Here is a 20,328-nt window from a genome sequence, read left to right as displayed (position 1 = left end):
CTCAGTCCTGGGCCTTCAAATGCCACTGAGGCATTTGTACCTTCACCAAAGTCCTCTCCTGGCCTCTGACAGTGCCAAGCCTCAGCTCTCCATGACCCCTTTCATGCCTTTAAAGCCAGTACCACCTGGGGGATTCTTCTACATGACCAAGTTTGGATACCAGCGTGAGGTGCAACTTTGGCCACTTCTGGAACACAGTTTCTGCTCTGACTCACCTGAATATTTCACCTGGTCTCTTTTCACACACCACTAATTTCTCTCAGGTCCACTGTCTAGACTTGACTATCCCAGCAAAGTTTTCTCTTTAATGCTTCTGGAATCTTGTTAAGCACAACTGATTCTCCAGCCCCAGATAACTAGAACCACAGATTCTTAACTCAGAGTATACAGCAGCCTCTACAGAGTCTTTAAGGGAATCTCGGATTTCTCTCTGGGACTTTCCAACCTGGTCCTCCATCATCTGCGTTTCTTTCGACACTCTTTTCTTCCAAGCTCCCACAGAACAGCTCTCCAAGCTTTGAACACCCAATGGCTTTTCTAGCTTAAATGTCCAAACTCCTCCCATAGTCCCCCAGAAACAGCATGGCCTGGCCTGTCACAGCAATACCCCACTAACCTGGTACCAAGTTCTACCATAGTTAGGGTCACCATTGCTCTGACGAAACACTATGACCAAAGACAACAATTTATCATCATAAGCAGCGAGGGCAGCGACTCAGAGCAGGAACCTGGAGGCGGGAGCTGATGTAGAAGCTACAGAGAAGTGCTGCTATCTGGTCTGTTCCTCATGGTTTACTCAGCCTGATTTCTTATAGAACCCAGGATCAAGAGTCCAAGGCTGTAGGCACCTACCGCGGGGTGGGCCCTCCTCCATCAGTAACTAATTAAGAAAATGCCCTACAGGCTTGCCTACAGCCCTATCTTACAGAGGCATGGTCTATGTTAAGTTGCCATCAAACTAGCGAGCATGCGCTTTTAAAGCAGTCACAAATCAAATTGAGCAACAAATAAAACAGATACCACATGACCAAGTAAGATTTATCCCAGGAATGAAAGGTTGGTTTAAAAAAAGAAAGATTGTATGATGCAAAAATATTTATTATACATGTTAGCAATAAATAATTAGAAAATACTTTACATTTATATTACCATAAACTCATCAAACTATTGGAACTAAGAAGATATTGGTAAGACTTCATTATTAAGAGAAAATTTAAATAACTAAATAAATGAAGATATAAATAAAGAGGTGAAAGCCTCATTAGCTAAGCTGTCCTTTCTTCTCCAAATGATAGCCAAAATCTAAATCAAAGGGGCTGGAAAGATGGCTAAGTGGTTGATTAAAAGAACATACTCCTATCCAAGTACTAACCAGGCCCGACCCTGCTTAGCTTCTGAGATCAGACGAGATCGGGCACGTTCAGAAAAAAAAAAAAAAGAACATACTGTTCTTTTATAGGACCCAAGTTTTCTTCTGAGCACCTACTTCAGGCAGCTCACAACTGCCTATAGATTCCGGGGATCAAACACCCTATTCTTTTCTGTATGACCATCTGCATATATGTAGTGGCACATGTACACTTAGGTAAATACACAGAGATATACATATAAGCACATGGATAAAAATATTTACAGCTATTTCTTTTCTGTGGGGATTTATGAATTGGTTTTATTTTTTTTGGGAAATGGAAAAGGTAAAAAGAAGAACAAGGTTTTGGAAGATGAACATGTCTTAATACTTTCATTACTAGTTTTACGTTGGACTAAGTCACACCGATAATGGTTGGGTAGAATTAACATAAAGACAAAGATATCAATGAAATAAAAAGTTCAAAGATAGATAAATCAGGGCCGATGATGTTTGGTGGTAAACATTTGCCCAGTGTACAATGCCGGGACTTGGCCCCAGAATCACATATAAATTCAAAAGCCAAAAAGATAATTCAGAAATGACCTGTTGATCTTTCACACACTTGCTAAAACTACTAACTGAGAAAGTTGTTGATTTTCATTTTCTTTTTTTACAAATGGAAATGTTCTGGACTAAGTGAATCTATCCCTCTTAAAACTGAATTTAATATGGATCACTCACTGAAAACAAAGCTAAAGCCATAATGCTTTAAAAATAGAATGTAGAGGGTTGTGTCGCAACGTGGAGCATGCAACTACTTTTGAAGGGCAAAATAGCATTAAATGTAAAGTGTAGAAATGAATGAGTAGGAAGAACTGGCTTTCACCACAAGCTGTCGTCTGACCTCCACATACACACACATACGCACGCGCACACGCATACACACACTTAGTAAAACCACAATGTGTAATTTAAAATTTTTTATATTGATGAACTTAAGCAAATAAATTTTTAGAATGATTAATAAAAGAAAAACTAGTAATTCAGCAATATACAAAGAAAGAAAGACACTCCAATGCACAGAAGTGGGATTTAAGCAAACTCATAAGGAAATACCATAGAAAACTTTACCTTTGAAAATACATACAGTGCATTTAATATAAATATTATATATAAATATAATATATAAATTAATATATAAACTGCATTTAATCTAAATTAAAAAGGTCTGCTCATTAAAATGTATTTTCAGAAAATAAAAATGATAGTCACAGACTTGAAAATAATGTGTGTGTAACAGAGAGTATATAGTATATGTAAATTAGAATTGCAAGTTAAATTGTATGTTAGAATTGTAATTTTTTAAAGAATATATATCCATAACAAGAGTGCAAACCACACAGTTTTTATTTTTCATGGGCTGGAGTTGAAGAGACACTCGTAAAAGAAGTCATAGAGACTGTCATTAGCACAAGGAAATGCTGTGCATTTAGTCACTAGAGAAACACGCTTTCAGGAAAGGGCACTTCACATCCCAGTAGCATAAATAAGTGAACCTCTGGAATGAAATACAATCATTCACAGCCCATTCAAGGTCAGCCAGGTGTTGTTTGAGAAAGAAGCATTGTGCTCAGAGGAGAAAAGCTAATTTTCCAGCAGATGTTGCAGGACATCTAGAAACAAAGACATAAACAAATGGATCTAGATACACATTTCCAGCTTTCAAAAGTTATATGAAAGCAGATCATACACCCAGTGTATGTTGAATAAAACTAATAGAAGAAAATCTCCGTGGTCTTTGGAACAGTAATGAATTTTTAGATATTTTATGAAGATCACAGTTCACTGAAGTGTGTATGTAAGACTTCAAAACAATTCTGTAATATTCTTCCTTCCTGTCATATTTTACAGTACAACCAGTGACATTTTCATACAGGGCTTTTAAAAGCTGCTTATTCAATTATTCAAAAATTTAAATGACACATTGTAGGTTTAATGTGTGTGTGCACATGTATGAATGTACAGGGAGGTCACATGACAGCTTTTGGGGGAACTAGTTCTTTCTTCATTTATTTGTTCATATGGAGACTATTTCATTTGACTCAGCTTATATATTTTCAAGGCAAAATTTTCTATGATATTTGCTTATGGTTTTGTTTAAATCCCACTTCTGTGTATTGGAGTGCCTTTCTTTCTTTATATATTGTTGAATTACTAGTTTTTATTTATTAATCATTCTAAACATTTATTTGCTTAAGTTCATCATTTCAAATAATTCATTTAACTATCGTTTGCTTTCATTTCTTTGATTTTAATTCCATTAATTAAAAAAAATATTATCACCAAAAATACTTGTTCTAGAATTTGCTGTTTCTTAATTTCTAAAGCACAAATGATCTCTTCCTAAGATGTTAATGTAGAGTCTGTGAGCTGGTGACAATGAGTCAGAATAAGTAAAGACAGATTGTATCCAAAAAAAGAGAATAAAAAAGTAATAAAAGGAATCTTCAGCCATCTATGGAGGAAAATGAAAGGATCACAGAAAATGCAGGCGTGGGGGAGGGGCAGGTGAGACAGGTATTGTAGAGAACTAAGCTGCACACGGTTTCAGTGTTGGCACAGAAGCAGAGACAGAAGCAGTTTTCAGAAGGTAAGCTAAACAGAAGTCTAGAATCCCACCTTCAGCTCAAGCCCACAGGAGGATCAGGAGTTCAAGGTTATCCCAGCCTAGGTAAACCCAGTCTCAAATCCACCACAACAGAAAATGTAGGTGATAAGAGTTATCTAATGTTTCTGTGGCATAGAGAACAGAAACCTTCTAAACTCCTTGTTATGGCTGATATGACTCCTAAAGGCTTCAAGTGTCACACTAGTGGCTTGGGTCCAACTTCCTCATTACACAGTCTACCACCATACCTTCTGTACCCATAGACACACCAAACCCTTAACCTCGAGAGTTTACGACAGTGCCTACTCATTGTTATGGTATCAACTCTTTACAGTGTTTCAGTCTCCTGGGATTTCCCTTTAAGTACAGAAGCCTGTTGGTGTGTTGGAACATTTAGTTATGATTTAATAAGCAAGAAGAAGCATCTATCCATGCCTAGTCATTCTGCCTTTTAATTACAAGTCTTCTAGTTAAGGAGTATATTGAGTGAAGGTCATAGCTTGTATCTCTAGATCTTAGAACGTTGTTAATGAATAGGAAGTTAATAAGTGTTTGCTGAATGGCTTCTCTGTCACTTGAGTTCTAGTTAAGGACATCTAGCTGAAGCTGGACTACCCACTCTCTGTTGTAATGGTATATTTAACTCTGTGTTCTACCCTCTTCAGACTCTTAGCCTCTAAAGTACCTAAATCACACAAAAAGTCACCCAAAGTAGCACCAGCTACTTTCAGGCTCTATCATAGCTATAAAAGGTAAACTCGGAAGGATGAAGTTGTTCATATAAATATTTTCACAGTTGTGGTTGCAAAAAGGAGACATTAGGCTGGCCATCATATTCTATGGGTCAGAGAAAGAAAGAGAAAGAGGAAAGGAAGGAAGAATAGTGTACGCAAATAAAATAAAGTATATATTTTGTTAAGATAAAAGTTGTTCAATATTAACTATATGGTTAACACTTTCAGTAAATATAATTAATGTTTTAATAAACTGTCTTTTACTAATGACTTAGCATAAATATTGAAAAGCAAATATTGTATGGAAGTTCCTGAAACACTTTCTGTTTCTCTTTTCAGCTAGCCAATTTAACTTAATGATTAAACCTATTGTTGACTGTTTGTGCAATAACTTGAGTCTCAATCCAAAGGTCCGATGTGGGTCAATGGTATCCTGTCAAGGAGTGAGTACTGGATGACCTAAAACTTCATAAATTAGAAAATAGTTGCCCAGGTGTTCTGAGTGCTTAGAAGAAAAAAAAATAAAGTCTTGAATCTTCAAATGCATTGATTTATTTAATTTTCAAAATAGCCCCAAGAGGCAGAATTTATCATCATTCTTACAAGAGGAGGAGAAACTGAGGCACAGAAATATTGATAAATGTGCCCAGTCACTCAGTTACTAAGCAGCCATGATGTAAGACAGCTTTGCTTTAGGGCTCTCTCCTTACTCACTCACAAAAATAGTCCTAGCCACTGTATTCTGGAAGGATCTTTAACAGCTTGTCACTAGAGTCTGGCCCAGAGTACTGGTCATATCCCTAAAAATCTAACACCGAAAAACCCAGGGATAATCCACTAAGCCAAGAATCCAGCTTCTTAGTTTAAGATAATGACTTTTGATATGTGATCTGTAAACATCACTGATTCTTTTTTCTTTTTTGAGACAGGGTTCCTCTGTGTAGCTTTGGGCCTGTCCTGGAGCTAGCTCATGTAGACCAGGCTGGCCTCAAGCTCACAGAGATCCACCTGCCTCTGCCTCCTGAGTGCTGGGATTAAAGGTGTGTACCACCAGCGCCCGGCTACATCACTGATTCTTAAATCACAATAATCCTTATCATTGTCCCTCTGTCACTTGCACAACAAAGCTTATCCTTAGAGCAAGACTCCCTCCCTTTCCATAGATAATTTTGTGTTAAAAATATTTAGTGTGTGGACAGGTGCAGAAACAGGAAGGGGGAAGAAGGAATAGGAGAGAAATTTGGAAGTGAAGAATTGAAATTGGACACCACCCTCGTCACCTCCACATACTTTCTTCCATTAACACTAAAATGGCCCTAGTGTTCCAGGATCCGTTGCAGGAGTTAGATTTATTACTGTGTAGATGTATTCTGTGGGAAGTACTAAACTGAGTAAAGAGAAGAAAGACAAGTGTCTGTAGGCAGACTAGTTTCTGAGCAGCAATAAACTCATCGTGACTTTTCCTGATAACATACATTTTCTACTGAGTGAGAATTATGAGTGCCATAAAATATGACCTCGGGTTTGGGACTATATAAACCTTCTGAGGCCCTTGATAAGCCGAGGAACAAGTCTGTCCTATGGTGGGGAAGGAAGGTTACGGCTGGTGTAGGAAAGGAACAGAAAGTAGGGAGATCTTAGAGGCAGAACTGAAAGAAACAGTTAAATAAGGTGTCACCATGGTGTATTGAGGTTGAGATGTCTTCTGATCAATACAAATTAAAGAAAGCACCCTCTCACCACTGTGTTGTGAACATCCGGGTATATTTATGTATATTTAGCTCAAACTGGTAAGTGTCAAAGGAGCACAATGCAATGAAATCTACATTTATATTTGACTTTTCTTATCAAGTGTGATGGGACTCAAAGCCACACTGCTTCTTCCATTGCAAGCCCCTTACTATGAGAAGCATGAGACCAACAAAGGTAGATCTCTTACATCTACATTTCTGAAAATACATTAGACATTTTTTATGAACACTCACTGTGAAAGGACCGGGATTCTGGAAGTACACAGATTTCTTCCAACAGAAGTGCACCCTGTGGGATTACTGGTCATACAGGTAAACAGAGGCTATGTGTAATTGGAGAGGTCTTAATGCAGCCTAGGGTCCAATGGTCATATGCCACATGGCTTCAAACAGCAGCAGGAAACGAAAACATCTCTTTTTAAACATCCAAACTTGCATTTCTCTTACTACTTTTAAAGGAAAGCATGAGGATTTGGTAGTTTTGTTGTGTAATTTCTCAAAACAACTATTTGACAATTCTTCTTCCGTGTGATGGGCTGAACACATCCTCTCAAAATTCATGTGATGAAATCAAATTTCCAATATAATAGCATTTCCAACTGAAAAACTAACACCCAGGGCAAAGCTAGTCTTTCTGAGGCACTGGCACATTAGTCCTCTGAGAAAAAGAGCTTTTATTGCCTCTTCTATTTCCTTCAGAGGCCTTAGACCTCCAGCAGTTCAGAGGTGTGTGCACACGGCTAAAGCTCTCCCTAAGCCTCCGACTATCGCTCAGTTTCTGTCCTCTGCTCCGTGCTGTTCCTCATGCTGGTTTTGTACTTTGTCCATGCGATAGTCTGATTGAACTATGTCACTTAAAAGCCACAAGTTTTCCTTTAAAAATAGATGCCTTTATGAATACAGCAAGAAGGAAGAAATTTTTCAAAAACATATCCTTTAAAAGAGAGCTTACACATTTAATAATTTTAACAGTAAAAAAGACTCCTTATGGTTTTCTTCAAACTGAATGTAACGATTTTACCAACCTTACAATCTTAACTTTCTTCTTTTGTCACCCCCACTTCTTACTATAGTTCTTTGGATGCTTCCCACACTGTGTTCTCTGAATCCGAGTCTTTGTGGTGGACTAGAGACGGCTGCATTCCAGGCTACCTCTCCAGCGGCAGCCAATATCGACCATTGCTATCAGCTCAGCACCCTGCAGGCTGGCACCACTGGGCAGCGGTTCCTGCCTTCCGTGAGGGCGCACCGTTCCCCCTTACTGATATTAAGTACTGATATATTCAGTTTCACATGTTCCACAGGCCAAGTTTCAATCCCTTTATAGCAGTGGGTCTCAACCCTCTTAACGCTCCGACCCTTTACTCTAGTTCCTCATGTTGTGGTGACTGACCCCAATCACAAAATTATTAACATTTTTGTTGCTACTTCATAACTGATTTTGCTACTTTTATGAATTGTAATGTACATATCTGTGTTTTTCAGTGGTCTTAGGTGACCCCTGTGAAAGTGTCATCCAACTTACAAAGATGTTGCGATTCCCAGGTTGAGAGCCACGGCTTTATCGTGCCTCTCCAGAGGCCAAAGGGGGCAGCATCAGAATCATTGGGAGTGTACTTTTGAGTTCCCAAGGGCTTTGTTTTAGCACCATCATTTTACACCCAACTATGCTAACATCTCTAAAGTTTCTTCTTGAGATGAATTTCTACATGGTTGTACATAGTTGCTACATAGTTGTACATGGTTGCTTGGGAGTCTGTGCTCATAACTATTTACCTTTCTAGGACTTAGCTAAGTAAACCCAAATAGACATTGTAATTATTTCTATTATTACTCATTCTGTCAACTCAGGAATTAAAATAGCACAAAGAAAACAACTCAAAACTCATTCTTCATCCTGCTTATTTGCCCGCACGCATATTTTTATTCATAGAGCTACCCACTAGCCATGAACCAGCTGCTGTCTTATGCTTCATAAGAGGCACTGTGGAAAGCCCCATTGCCCGGATAAGGTCCGCTCTAGCAGTAGTACATCATATGACAGAGTCATAGGTTCAAGCCCCCTACCCACCCAGCAAACGATAACAGAGTGAGTGACATTACCTCTGTTGATCCTTATTGCCAACCTCCAGATGCCCAGGCCCAAAACGACGCCAGTCAGCAGCCCACACACAACAGCCACCAGCACCCGGACATTGCAAGAATGACAGGAACGCATGTTGCACCACTCTGGATAAATCAGCTGGTTTCTCCTTTTGTGAAGAAATGTAATCAGAGATGGCTATAAAACATGAAAAGAATCCTTCCTTTCAGGGATCTGTTTGGCAGGTGTTCTCATGTTTGGAGAGTTTTGAAGTTAATTCAGCACAATGTAGTTGGAATCACCGAATAGAAGGTGTGTTTTTGCTTGCAGTGTGCTCATTCTTCAACGAGAGAGATCAAGTGACCAGGGTTCTCAGAAAAGGAAACCAACCCAGGCAATAAAGAAGGGGAGGGATTAGCCTAGGGGGTCAAAGGGTGAATCTCCAGACAAGAAGGACCGTGAAGGAAGGAGGCCAGCAAAGAGAAGCCAAGGAGGAAGTCAGGAAGGCAATGGACCGCTCTGGTTGGCTACAACTCAGCCAGGTGTTTCAGGATATTCACACATCTTCCTGGAGTAATGAAGAACGTTATCAAATGAGACAATAAAGCGCAGTAGCCACATCTGATCTCACTGCTTGCATTTCCTGAAGGAGCCTACATGCTAAGAGCTGCAAGTGGGGAGTGAGCTTGCTGACATGAGGAGGATTATGAAAAGCACTAAAACCTGGAATTACAACCCCTCTATTAAGGGTTAATTTTTGTGTTGGAGTCTTAACTCCAAGCAAATGTGGGGAAGTAATTGATTTGAATCGAGGTCAATAGAGTGGGCCTTGTTCTAACATAGTTGTTGTCTTTAAAAGAGATTTGGATGTAGATGTGCACAGAAGGACAATTTATAAAGAGACACAGGGGTAAGACAACCAACTGCAAAGAAAGGCTACAGAGAAAGGGTTGGAGCAGAGCCTCCCTTCAGAGTCCTAGGACAGAATCAATTATAATGACATCTTTGTTTAAACAATGGATTATGACCTCTATGGAGGTCAAATGACCCTTTCACAGGGGGTCACATATCAGATACCCTGCATATCAGATATTTACAGGATGATTCATAACAGTGGCAAAATTGCAGTTTGGAGTAGCAATGAAAATAATTTTATGGTGGGGAGTCACCACACACAAGGAACAATACATTTCTGTTATTTAAGCCACATTGTTCATATTATATATATATATATTTCTCAGGAAAGAAATCTTCTATCGGAACCATGCGCAAGCTTCTACGCAGCTGCAGCTGTGACTCTTGGGATCTGGCATTCCTCTCCCCTGGCCCTCTCTAGTCTCAAATGAAGTCATTAATGAGTAGACAGACAGATCATTACACTCACGCCATTGAAGCTCTGCTTCTGGTGGATGAATCAATGCTCCAATGGGCCTTCCATTAATTTAGACCCAAGATGATTAAGAGCTGTCAACATGTCAGTACTGTCACAGGCAGGGACAAGTCCTCAAAGCAATCATATTCTCTTGGGGTGAGGAAAAAGGCAGTCATTTCTGACAAGACAGACCACAACTATTAAAGATAACAAGTGTAATTTCCACAGAATACTCTTCTAAAAATATTAAATAAATTTTACATCTAAACTGATTATCTATTTACAACTCAAAATTATGTATTATCCCCTAATTCTCAATAATACTTTCTAAAGTACAACTCTGGGGGAATAGTAATATAAAGTCTTAATTTTACTTCATCCTAGAACTTCATGAAAACTCATTAATATGTCACAAAATGTGTGGGAGCCCATGTGTGACTCAGTTTCTATTTGGAGTCAATTCTGATTTAAGGAAGTCATGAGGTCAAGCTTGCCTGCTCTGCTTTTTCCAATAACTTTGAGGGCTGTGAGAGATTTCTGGTTTAGCCCATGGGAAAGAGCATTTTGCCCATGAGAAAAATACTCTCTATCCAGTAGAAAGAATACTGCTGACACCAAACCTCAGGAACATCAAGACAGAAAGAGAGGCTGCTTCTGAGTAGCAAGTACATGTTAGAGAGGAGACTTCTCACTCAAGGACAGGAATGATCTTGTGGTTGGATACTGACTGACTGTGCTGTGCTTTGTTCTGCATTTGTATATAAACAATTCCTGAAATAAACTCTGGGCTGTCTGTTTTTGACATGACCAAACAGACTTCCCGATTCTATTCCGTGTCTTCTGTCTCAGTTTCTTTCATCTGACATTCCTTTGGCTTTAATGACCCCCATTCCAGGTACCCTAGCTGGCTTTGTAGGAGTGGGCACCTACAAAAATGAAACAATTTAGAGACTGCTACAGAAGAAAAAAAAAAGCAAACCAATCCATGTTCATTATCTGTTTGTTGTGAATACATTATAATACCTATTTTTACATGTCTATACTATCTACCAAAATGGCTAGAGCAAGGTACATAAAAAAATTCTTCATTGCAATCCAAGAGATCTAAGACACAAGAAATTTAAAAATTCTTTATGCCCTTTTTGTGGCACACATAGTATGTTTGTATTTTCAATTGATATAACTTATATATTACTTTTTCAGTATTAAAAATAACAATGTTCCATAAGTAACTAAGAAGATGAATTATCACCTATTAAAAAGAGAATACGTTGAGCACAGCACTACATACATTTTGTGTCTTTGCCTCGTTAGCTTCACAACACAATGCTTTTCCCAGGGCAGAAACAAGGTGAGAGACGACTGCAAGATGAGCTCTGTGATTATGGGATCTTGAGCAACGCCAGCTCACACAAAGTTAAATGGTGTTCTACATGGAACGTCTTGCAGTCTCCAGTGTGTGCAAATGCATTGCATCCTGCCAAGTTCCCAGTGTTTCTTAACTACAGAACTCCCTTCTCAGGAAGGCCCTCTCGGAGATGCCATTCTTCAGAACATGCTATGGAAACCTTGCTTTGTGTGGAAAAGGTGACTATTGCTGAAGAGGATGGCTCCAATGATGGATTGTGGAGCCCATGGTTACCCTACCAGGATGACAGGCTTTTTTTTCCTTGCAAGGTTACACACATTTTGAAGGGAAGGGAACCCAATGGCTGGAAAACTGATTTTGGTGGGGCAGAGGCATTTTTTCTCCCAGTTGGCAGATGCACAGAAACTCTGGGATGCTGCACTAATCATAACCTCATATGGTTGCCCTTATTTGCTAGGAACACTAGAAATTTGTGGGATGGAAAAAACCCTAGGCGTAAAAACTCAGATATTTGCATTCATATAAAAACATGAATAATTGTCATTAAATACAGAAAAATGTATAAACAGTCACTCTTATGTTTTTGATATGAAGATGAAGTATCTATTCAACAAAGTTTGTTTATTGTAAGGTTGGTGCCCAGGTTGGTAGGTTCTGAAATTGATAGGAGATAGAGGCTAGCCAGAAGAAGTAGGTCATAGGAACATATCCTGAGATCTATATCTTGTCCTGCCCTCCCCTCAGTCTCTCTTTTTCTCTTTCTCTTCTCTTTCATGAGGCAAAGTGACTCCTCTATTACAAATTCTTGCTACTATGATGCTCTCCCAAGACACATGGGACAAAAACAAACAAACAAAAAACAAGCAACAACAACAACAATCCCATGGACTCCTTCAGAAGCTGAACCAAATCATATCTTTCCTCCTTTAATTTGATGGTCAAAGAGTCCCTCACATGGGCTCAAAAGTCACCAACACAATCACTGCTTTCTATGCACACAAGTCAAGAAGACAAAGAAGAAAAAAGATAAATGGGAAATGACTTATTTCTTCTATTCAAAGCATACATTGTGGTGAACATGTAGATAGTAATAAGACAGAGGGACAAGGTCTCTGTCGTTACACAGCTGCCACGTAGGGAGTCTTGGGTTATCTTTATGCTGTCACTAATTTGTTTCATGGCCTCAAAGAAATCACACAAAATCCAGGCCTCCATCTCTTCATATTTTAAATAGCCATTAGACCTGTCATTCCTATGCATTTTCGTCATAAAGACTTGATCTGAACAAGAGAAAGGAAAGTGTTTATCATGTGTCAGAGGCCCTGTGACTCAGATTGGGTGTCAACGATAAGTAGAGTGGTGTGAACATCTATAAAAGGGAAATTAGCTTAAACTGCCACGCCCGAACCAGAGTGAGGAGTCATTCATGTGCTGAGGATGAGCAAACTAATATGGAAGGTCAATGTCAATTAGGGGAGACAATCTCTAGAGGCTGGATTATACAGGCCATATTCCTGCATGGTATGGCAGTCAAAATTCTGAGCAACCTGGCAAGGCTCAATTTGCACCTTCCACACAGAAGGTGGTCACCTAGCCTTTGATAGTGAGACAAAGCAAGTGGCCAGGATATACTAATGTTGTTCTGCACCTTCTGTTGTAATTTAGGTCTCCTGGGAAAGAGATTTTTTTTTCAGTCTACGCGACAGAGCAGGCATAGGTATGGATGTGACCAAAGTTATTCTCGCTGCTACCTAGGAAACAGAATGTTAATGTACTTCCCCCTCAGCTTAAGTTTTGATATAAAAGCTGTTTGGAGAATAAATGCAGGTGATTTTTCAGGATGTGAAGTCAGGATGTTATGAAGGATAACTAAAAACTCCCTCCTGATAAAGTCATGAAAGTCCCGGCCCCGACCACAATCAATGTGGGACACTAAATGTGGTGAGTCAGAGGTAGAAAAGGAAGAATAGGACACCGTTTGCAGATCAAGACTCCCTTCCCAGGTCATGACTCAGCAGGCAAGTCGGAGGCTGAGTGAGGAAGACATCTGCAGTGTGGAGGATTTGGCTAGGGCATGTGTAAGGTGCAAGGGCACCCACACACGGATGTGGGCAGCAGAAACAATAGTAGTTACATGTAGGATAACAGGTCAAGCAGGCAAGCATATGAACAATGAAGCCAACTACTTCTGAACTTTCTGAGTTGTGTAGGTTTTGTTGACTTCCTGAGTTGTGGAGATTTTTGTTGACTTCCTGGATTGTATAGGTTTTGTTAACCTCCTGAGTCATGTGTCTGTCCTGCCTTCGGGAGGTAATGTTGAGATAAAAATAACTGTAAAGCACTGTCTATCCTGTTGTTTGTAGCTCTCTGGAGAACTAATACCAGGAATACTTTGCAATAAATATCAGGCATGTTGAAAGACAAGAGGCCCATGAACCCAGAAAGCTTAAAAAGAGTATGAAAATCAAAGACACTGGAGGAATCTATGATTTAGATAGAGAGCAACTGTGTTAGTTTGCTTTCTGTTGTTGTGATAAGAAAGAGCGTGACCATGACCAAGACATAACACGAGGAGAAATGAGCTTTATTTTGACTTACAGTTTCAGAGGGATGAGAATCCATTGTGTTGGAGCAGCAAGCCACAGGCTCAGACACAGAACAGTTATAGAAAGCTGAGAGCGCACAAATGTCAGCAAAAAGCAAACAGCTAACAGGTACTGGGCAAGACTCTATGTGCCCACAGTCTGGCCCCAATGGACTTCTCCCAGCAAGGCTCTCCCAAAGGTTTCACAACTTCCTCACAACCAGCTGGATACCATGCATTCAATTATGGGAGCCTACAAAGGGCATCTCTCATCTACACCACCACCGCTGCTATATTAAAGGTACCAAAAAGCATGCAGACATCACTGATCAACAGGTGATTTTCACTACAAGTATGAACACTACCTCTCTGAGGGCTGTTTTAATGAGAGCAGGACAGACTGAGGAAACACATCAACTTGCTGGAACCACAAAACGGTATAAATGTATATCCAAACCAAGTTTTCAAAAAGTTTTGCATGGAAGATGATGCATCTCATGTTTGGTAAAAATCTGGGGGATGTAGTAAAGATGGTAAGTATCTTTATTCTTCATATTTACTGAATACCCTCAATATATCATTTCCCAGATCAAATGAATGCTTGTCTTTTTTTACATCTAAATCATTAAGTTCAAAACTAATGTTAAAGCAATGGGAATCTATCAACTTCTCAGGATGCTTTAATGAAATATCATAAGTTGAATATCTTAAAGAACAGAGATTAATGCCTCAAAGCACTTGAGACTAGAAACTGAAGATCTTGGTGCAGGACAAATCGTGTTCCTTTGGAAGGTGCTAGGCAGAGATCTATCTGGTCCTTGTCTGCCTCCAAGTTTCTGGTGTTTGCTGTCAATTGTTGCTGTTTTTTGATTTTTGACTTGCAGGTACATCATACTGAAATAGATCTTTACGATCACATTATCTTCTCAATCTCCCTTAATTTTCCCTTTCTATAAGGACATTTGTCATATTGAGCTGAAGATTACCTTCTCCGGTGGCTGTAGGTTTCACCATACTCTAAAATATGGTGACACTCTGAGGTATGTGGGTAGAGGCTAGGTCTTCAAAATAGGAAGTAGAAGAAGTTGGGAGACAATTGGATCTATAACAGTGGATTTCTGTATTAAAAATTAATATATGTTTTAAAATTAGTCTAAATTTTACCTCTATATTTAAGCAATATTTTTATTTAACTCTTGAGAATTTCGTATAAGTATTTTAATCATGTCCATTCTCTAGTTCCCTTCTCCAGCTCCTCCTAGAATCCCCAACTTGTCTCCCACCAACTCCATGCCCCTTTCTAAACCAAACTTAGTGGATTAGTGGTGCACATATGCTCATGGGTATGGGGCCATTCAATAGAGCACAGGAAACCCCTACCCTGGGCTGTACTGTCTTTGCCCCTTGAAGCCATTGACTGTCAACAGCTCTTCAGCTAGGAGTGGGGCCTGGTGTGCCCGTCTCCAAAATCCATACTGGAACGTTTCTCTGATTTGACATATGTTGGTCTTATGTAGGCAGTCACAGGACTGTGAGTTCAGGAGTGCATGGGTCCTGCTTCATCTAAATTGACGATAATCTTCCTTGGCCTCCTACTCCTTCAGGCTATCTCTCAGTGCTTTCACCAGGTACTCGAGGGGATGGGGGGCGCACAGTAAGGTGATACAGATGGCCATTTAGGACTGGGTACTCTGTAGTCACCTTTTCTTGAGAGTTTGTATTAACTGCCTCTCCCTGCAAAAAGAAGGTTTTAGGATGAAGGCCAAGAGTTGCACTAACCCATGCGCATTGAAATAGGAGGTGGTTTTATACTGTCACTTAGCAAAATAATAGCGGTAGGACCTCCCTTAGGTCGTAAGACCTCCCCAGCTACAGGTTCTTGGTCTGGTTTATAGTATGACACATTAATTACGTCCTCTTTGAAATGGGCCCATAATCCAATCATAAAAGCAGTTAACCCCATAACATTAATGCTACCATCTCACTAATGGCATATTCCGTCAGGCTAGCTGTTAGTAGTTTACAGGAGCAGACTTGGGTCAGATTCTTAAGGACTTTTCTCCCTCATCAGCTTGCTAGCACCTTCTGGTGCCATGAAAGCTAGTCAGCACGGCGGAAACTTCCAGTTCATTACTAGCTTGAAACGTCCGTGTCCTGTCACAAAAAGTATCTTCAGCAACAGACGGGTGGGCCACCAAGAGTAACAGCAACAGAGGGTGTTGTTTCAGTGAACTGGCTTATTTGGGTTTAGGGAGGAATTTCCACTTATGAGCATTTTCCCACCCTCTACCACTAGAGGGGTGCATCATTACTTTTGTCTTTTCCTCTGGTGATCCTATTCTGTAGCACCTTTCAGGTCTTATTCGTTTACCCGTTGTGTAAACCCATCAGAACACAGATGTGCAAAAAATTAAAGCAATTTCTTGCACTGGAGTGGAAATTGATTTTTATAATTCTTTCTTAAGCCCCTGACTTTGAAGGGGTGGGAAGTGGAAAAACATGTGGTGGAAAGATGGATGTTTCCCAAGCACCGCTGTCCTTACCATCTCTCTCCCGAACCTCTGGTTCAAACGCCAGAGAAGTCGAAGCTAGCTGGTGGCTTTCCTTTAGAATCAGATACAATGAGATAAACAAGTTCCCCTGAGAAGTAGCAGCCATCATAATTCACTAGGAACCTTGAAAGTGGAAGAGCGCCCCCTTCTGGTGCTAGACGATGTTTCCTCCTGTGAGCCTGGAGAGATTTTTGAACCATCATCAACACTGATTCTGGGGTTCTTTCCTAAAGGCTAGTGGATGTTGGTGAATTGCCACGTGTGATGTTTAGACTTATTTAAGGCTGGCTCAGAGGGAGGGGGGACCCTTCCTTGTCTCAGGTCCCAGCGTGTTTGTATCCTCTAGATCTCCCTGTTCTAGGGTACCCTTAACTCTGGACAAACAGCTAAGGATTTTAAAACATTGTGCTCTTCTCACGTGCCCCCCCCCCAGCGAAGCAATCAGGATACAGGGCTCTGCACCTTGCCTGAGCATAACAGTGGAGTTGTCCCTGACCATATGAGCTAGGGGACCCCGATCTGAGGACTGGAGATCAGGAGCACTGGCCCCACTCCTTGTTGTAGGCTGCACTGGGTGAGCTAGCCAAGCTGTGCTGGAGAGTTCAACTGGGTAGTGACAATGAGGGAAAGCGAATGATCCGACAGCACAGCTACCACTTAGGTCCAGAACCAGGGCTATGAGCTGGACCACCCCAACAGCCACCGAATCTGTGAACTGGTGGAGCAACCAAAATAGCAGGATCTCCGTGACACAGGACGACAACAGGATTTCTGAGAGGAGCCACAATGAGAGCCCATTATCGGTGGGGTGGTGTAGCAGAAACCAGAGGTCTCGAGCCAGACCTATGACTTGTGGCAACGAACACTCGCAAGTAAAGATGGGTAGACTGAAGGGCGAACTGTGTCTCAGCGGGCCTTACTACAGCTTCTGCGGTAAGAGTCTTCTTTTATTGTTCTTTTTGTTTTGTTTCTTTGTTTTGTTTTTTTCTTTTAACTTTGGTTTTCTTTGGGCGTGTTGCAAGGGCAGAGGGGACGTTCGTGGAGACAGGGAGATAAGTGGGACCAGAATGCATGATGTAAAACCCATAAAGAATCAATAAAAGTAAAATTAAACAAACAACAAACAAAAACCCAACTGTGTCCTTGAGAACAGCAGAAAGGAGACACTCTTTCCAAAAGAGATTGCTCTTGTCTGTCCCGTCCCGTGGTATTAAAGAAACCTACAGAGATGAGCAAACAGAAGCTCACTGGTGAGAAGACAACCTCTCTGTTGGGAACTCAATGAACTCAATGAAGCTTCCCTAGAGCATTTCCATGGGCTGTTATAAGCTCCCGATATAATAATGCCACCTCTGTTTGCTCTCAGTCAGCTCACCCCGACAGTCTTTGTCATATGCTGCCACCTGACTTGATGTTTTGCAATATAGCTGCTGCCTTTGTCCATAGGACAATATTTGTTCTTGCTCTCTTATGTCTGCTCTTTGTTTACTGAATGCACACTTTCCAAACTGGAAATACGGATAACACATATTGTTTTCTGGACCATAGGGAGTATTAGCTTTTAGGGGCCACCTTCCTTTCTATGCCCATAGGGCCTCTCCACTGTAGCAGTGGGCAGAAGATTCCTTAGCTGAAATAGTGGAGAGGGAAGAATATGGTCTTCTTCAGCCCTACAGAGTCATGACAAGAAGCATTTTATTTCCAATGACAGAGGTTGCAAAGCATGTGACCCAGTTGGCTTAATCTCTGGGCTTTAAAGATAGTGATGGGAGAAGGAAGTCTGCAGTAGCAGGGGGAAATGTTGCAAACACAGCCTTAAAGAGCCTTCAAAACTACCCTGAGGTGGATGGCAGGAGGGTGGTTAATCAAATACAGATAAGGAATTAACATGGTCAGTTGTTAGGTTTGGAGACCAACATAAAGCACAGTTGTACAACTAATTACAAATCAGGCTAAGACAACTTAATTTTAGCTCTCAGCATCAAAACTCCGAGTGTAGTGCTAATGAACTTAGACTCTCTCTAGGAGACAAAGGGAACATGGAGCTATTTCTAAGCAGGGAATAAGTTGTTCCATCCTAAATTGCTACGGCCTTCTGTTGGTTTCATGAACATATCACCTGTATGTTTTGGATTCAATGCATTGTGCCCGCAGACCCAATCCACAAATAGGGAGTGGTTTTACCTCCACTTCTAGACATTTGTCAAGCCTTCCTCCTCACCCTTTCAGGACATTTGATAACAGGCTAGTAGACTCAAAATGAGGGGAAGAAAAACATAAGGACCAATTTATTATTTTCATTTTAATATTTGTTTAGTTATAGGCTCTCTTCTGTAAGTCACATATACCCTCAACATGTCTATAGACACCACTTCAAGCCAGTTAGTGCTGTAACTAGTGAGAGCCAGCCTCTTCACTGGAGAATTCAAAGGTGAGTGTACTACAAGTTATCTAGATATATCACTTTAATAGATGAGAAGTTAGTGGTCCTATCAGACAGGAAATGTACATGTGGAGAATACAGGATTACACCAAGTTCACAAGTCTTTATACCTCAAAGATGATACATTTAAATCTCATATTTAGATACACGTGTGTATAATTGGGATGGTTTCTTACTTATCGCAATTCCGGGTGCTTTGTGCACTGCGACATTCTGAGAGAACACTCTCTGTGTGTGTCCTCCTGTAGGCTGCCAGAGAATCCCAGAGCAGCTAACACGTAAAACACATTATGCCCACCATCACCCCTTGAGCATTTGACATCCACAGAGTGGGAGATGAGGGTTGGGACCAGGCTCTCATTGTAGCTCCTCTTGCCTTCTGTGTAAGATTAAAGAGAAAGGTCTTCTGCATAGTCTGTTCTCCAGGGAAGCTTGTCACCTTTAGGCCTAAAATTAATGGCTAAGCAATAATAGAATCTCGAGTGACATGAAAGGCTGCAGAACTGGACTGGACAGTACACTCCCTATACACAAAGGGTTGGGACACAACCTGTGTGAAGGATTTGTTGATACTTGGCACAAACAGAATTCAGGTTATGTGCTATGAGAGTCACTGTTAAAGGCCCTGGCACATTTGTTACCTTTGGCTTTAATATCTCACAGTGATTGTCGGTCATAAGCAAACTCATTTCTTCACAAGTCCATTTTAGCATAGAAAAGCCATAGAATAAAGAACAGAAATAAAGGGATGACAACCATGACACTGGTGCCCTGTTTTAAAGGATTGCCAAAGACATATGCAGAATTGTAGATGCCTGTAATTTTAAAATAATTTTGTCTGTTCAGATTTATAACTGGTTTACAGATGTACAATTGATTACTAAATTTGGGATCATAGTTCTACAAAATCATACCAGGTCCATAACACTATTGGAATATTCAGAAAGACTTAAATTTCTTCAACTTTACTAATAAGTTTAACAATCTAGGTCTGTAAAAACAATAAAGGCTTAGGAAAATTTGTTGGTGAAAATAAAGATATGTAAAATATTTAGTTGGTCACTACAAATGAATTTGAAGGTTTAAAGAAAAAAACTATTATTTAAGTATCAAAGTAAACCACTTAAAACTTGGGGGTTAAAATTTTTCTGTGCTTAAAATTGGAGCAGCAGAGATCGGGAGTTTCAGGCTACTGCCCTTACTGAGCATGGGAAAGGCTCCAAGTTGGATCCTCACCAATGCAATACTTAAATAGAAACAGATGTTTTCACATTTAATTTAAAAGGACTCAATTTTGAGATTTTTTTAAGTAGGTGAATCTAGAAGCCTAATTATTCAATCCATTAAACAACTCTTGAAGGCACATATCCCTCTACACATAAAGCAACACTACCTTTCCCTTGGCATTGATTTTGTGGAAG

General features: G+C 40.3%; 1 protein-coding gene across 1 annotated transcript in view; it reads right to left on the bottom strand.

Annotated features, from left to right (window-relative positions):
* Adgrg7 (adhesion G protein-coupled receptor G7) overlaps positions 1–8,722 on the bottom strand; it is a 57,415-nt gene extending 48,693 nt beyond the window's left edge. Inside the window, exon 1 of the mRNA XM_005344953.1 lies at positions 8,608–8,722. Within this exon, the coding sequence (XP_005345010.1) occupies positions 8,608–8,722 (115 nt within the window). The remainder of the gene's footprint in view (positions 1–8,607) is intronic.
* Between the last annotated feature and the right edge of the window lie 11,606 nt (positions 8,723–20,328).

Source organism: Microtus ochrogaster, chromosome 2 (assembly GCF_000317375.1).
Source record: "Microtus ochrogaster isolate Prairie Vole_2 chromosome 2, MicOch1.0, whole genome shotgun sequence".
Taxonomy (NCBI): domain Eukaryota; kingdom Metazoa; phylum Chordata; class Mammalia; order Rodentia; family Cricetidae; genus Microtus; species Microtus ochrogaster.
Note: the sequence above shows the minus strand (reverse complement) of the source record. Positions and strands in the feature narration are given on the sequence as shown.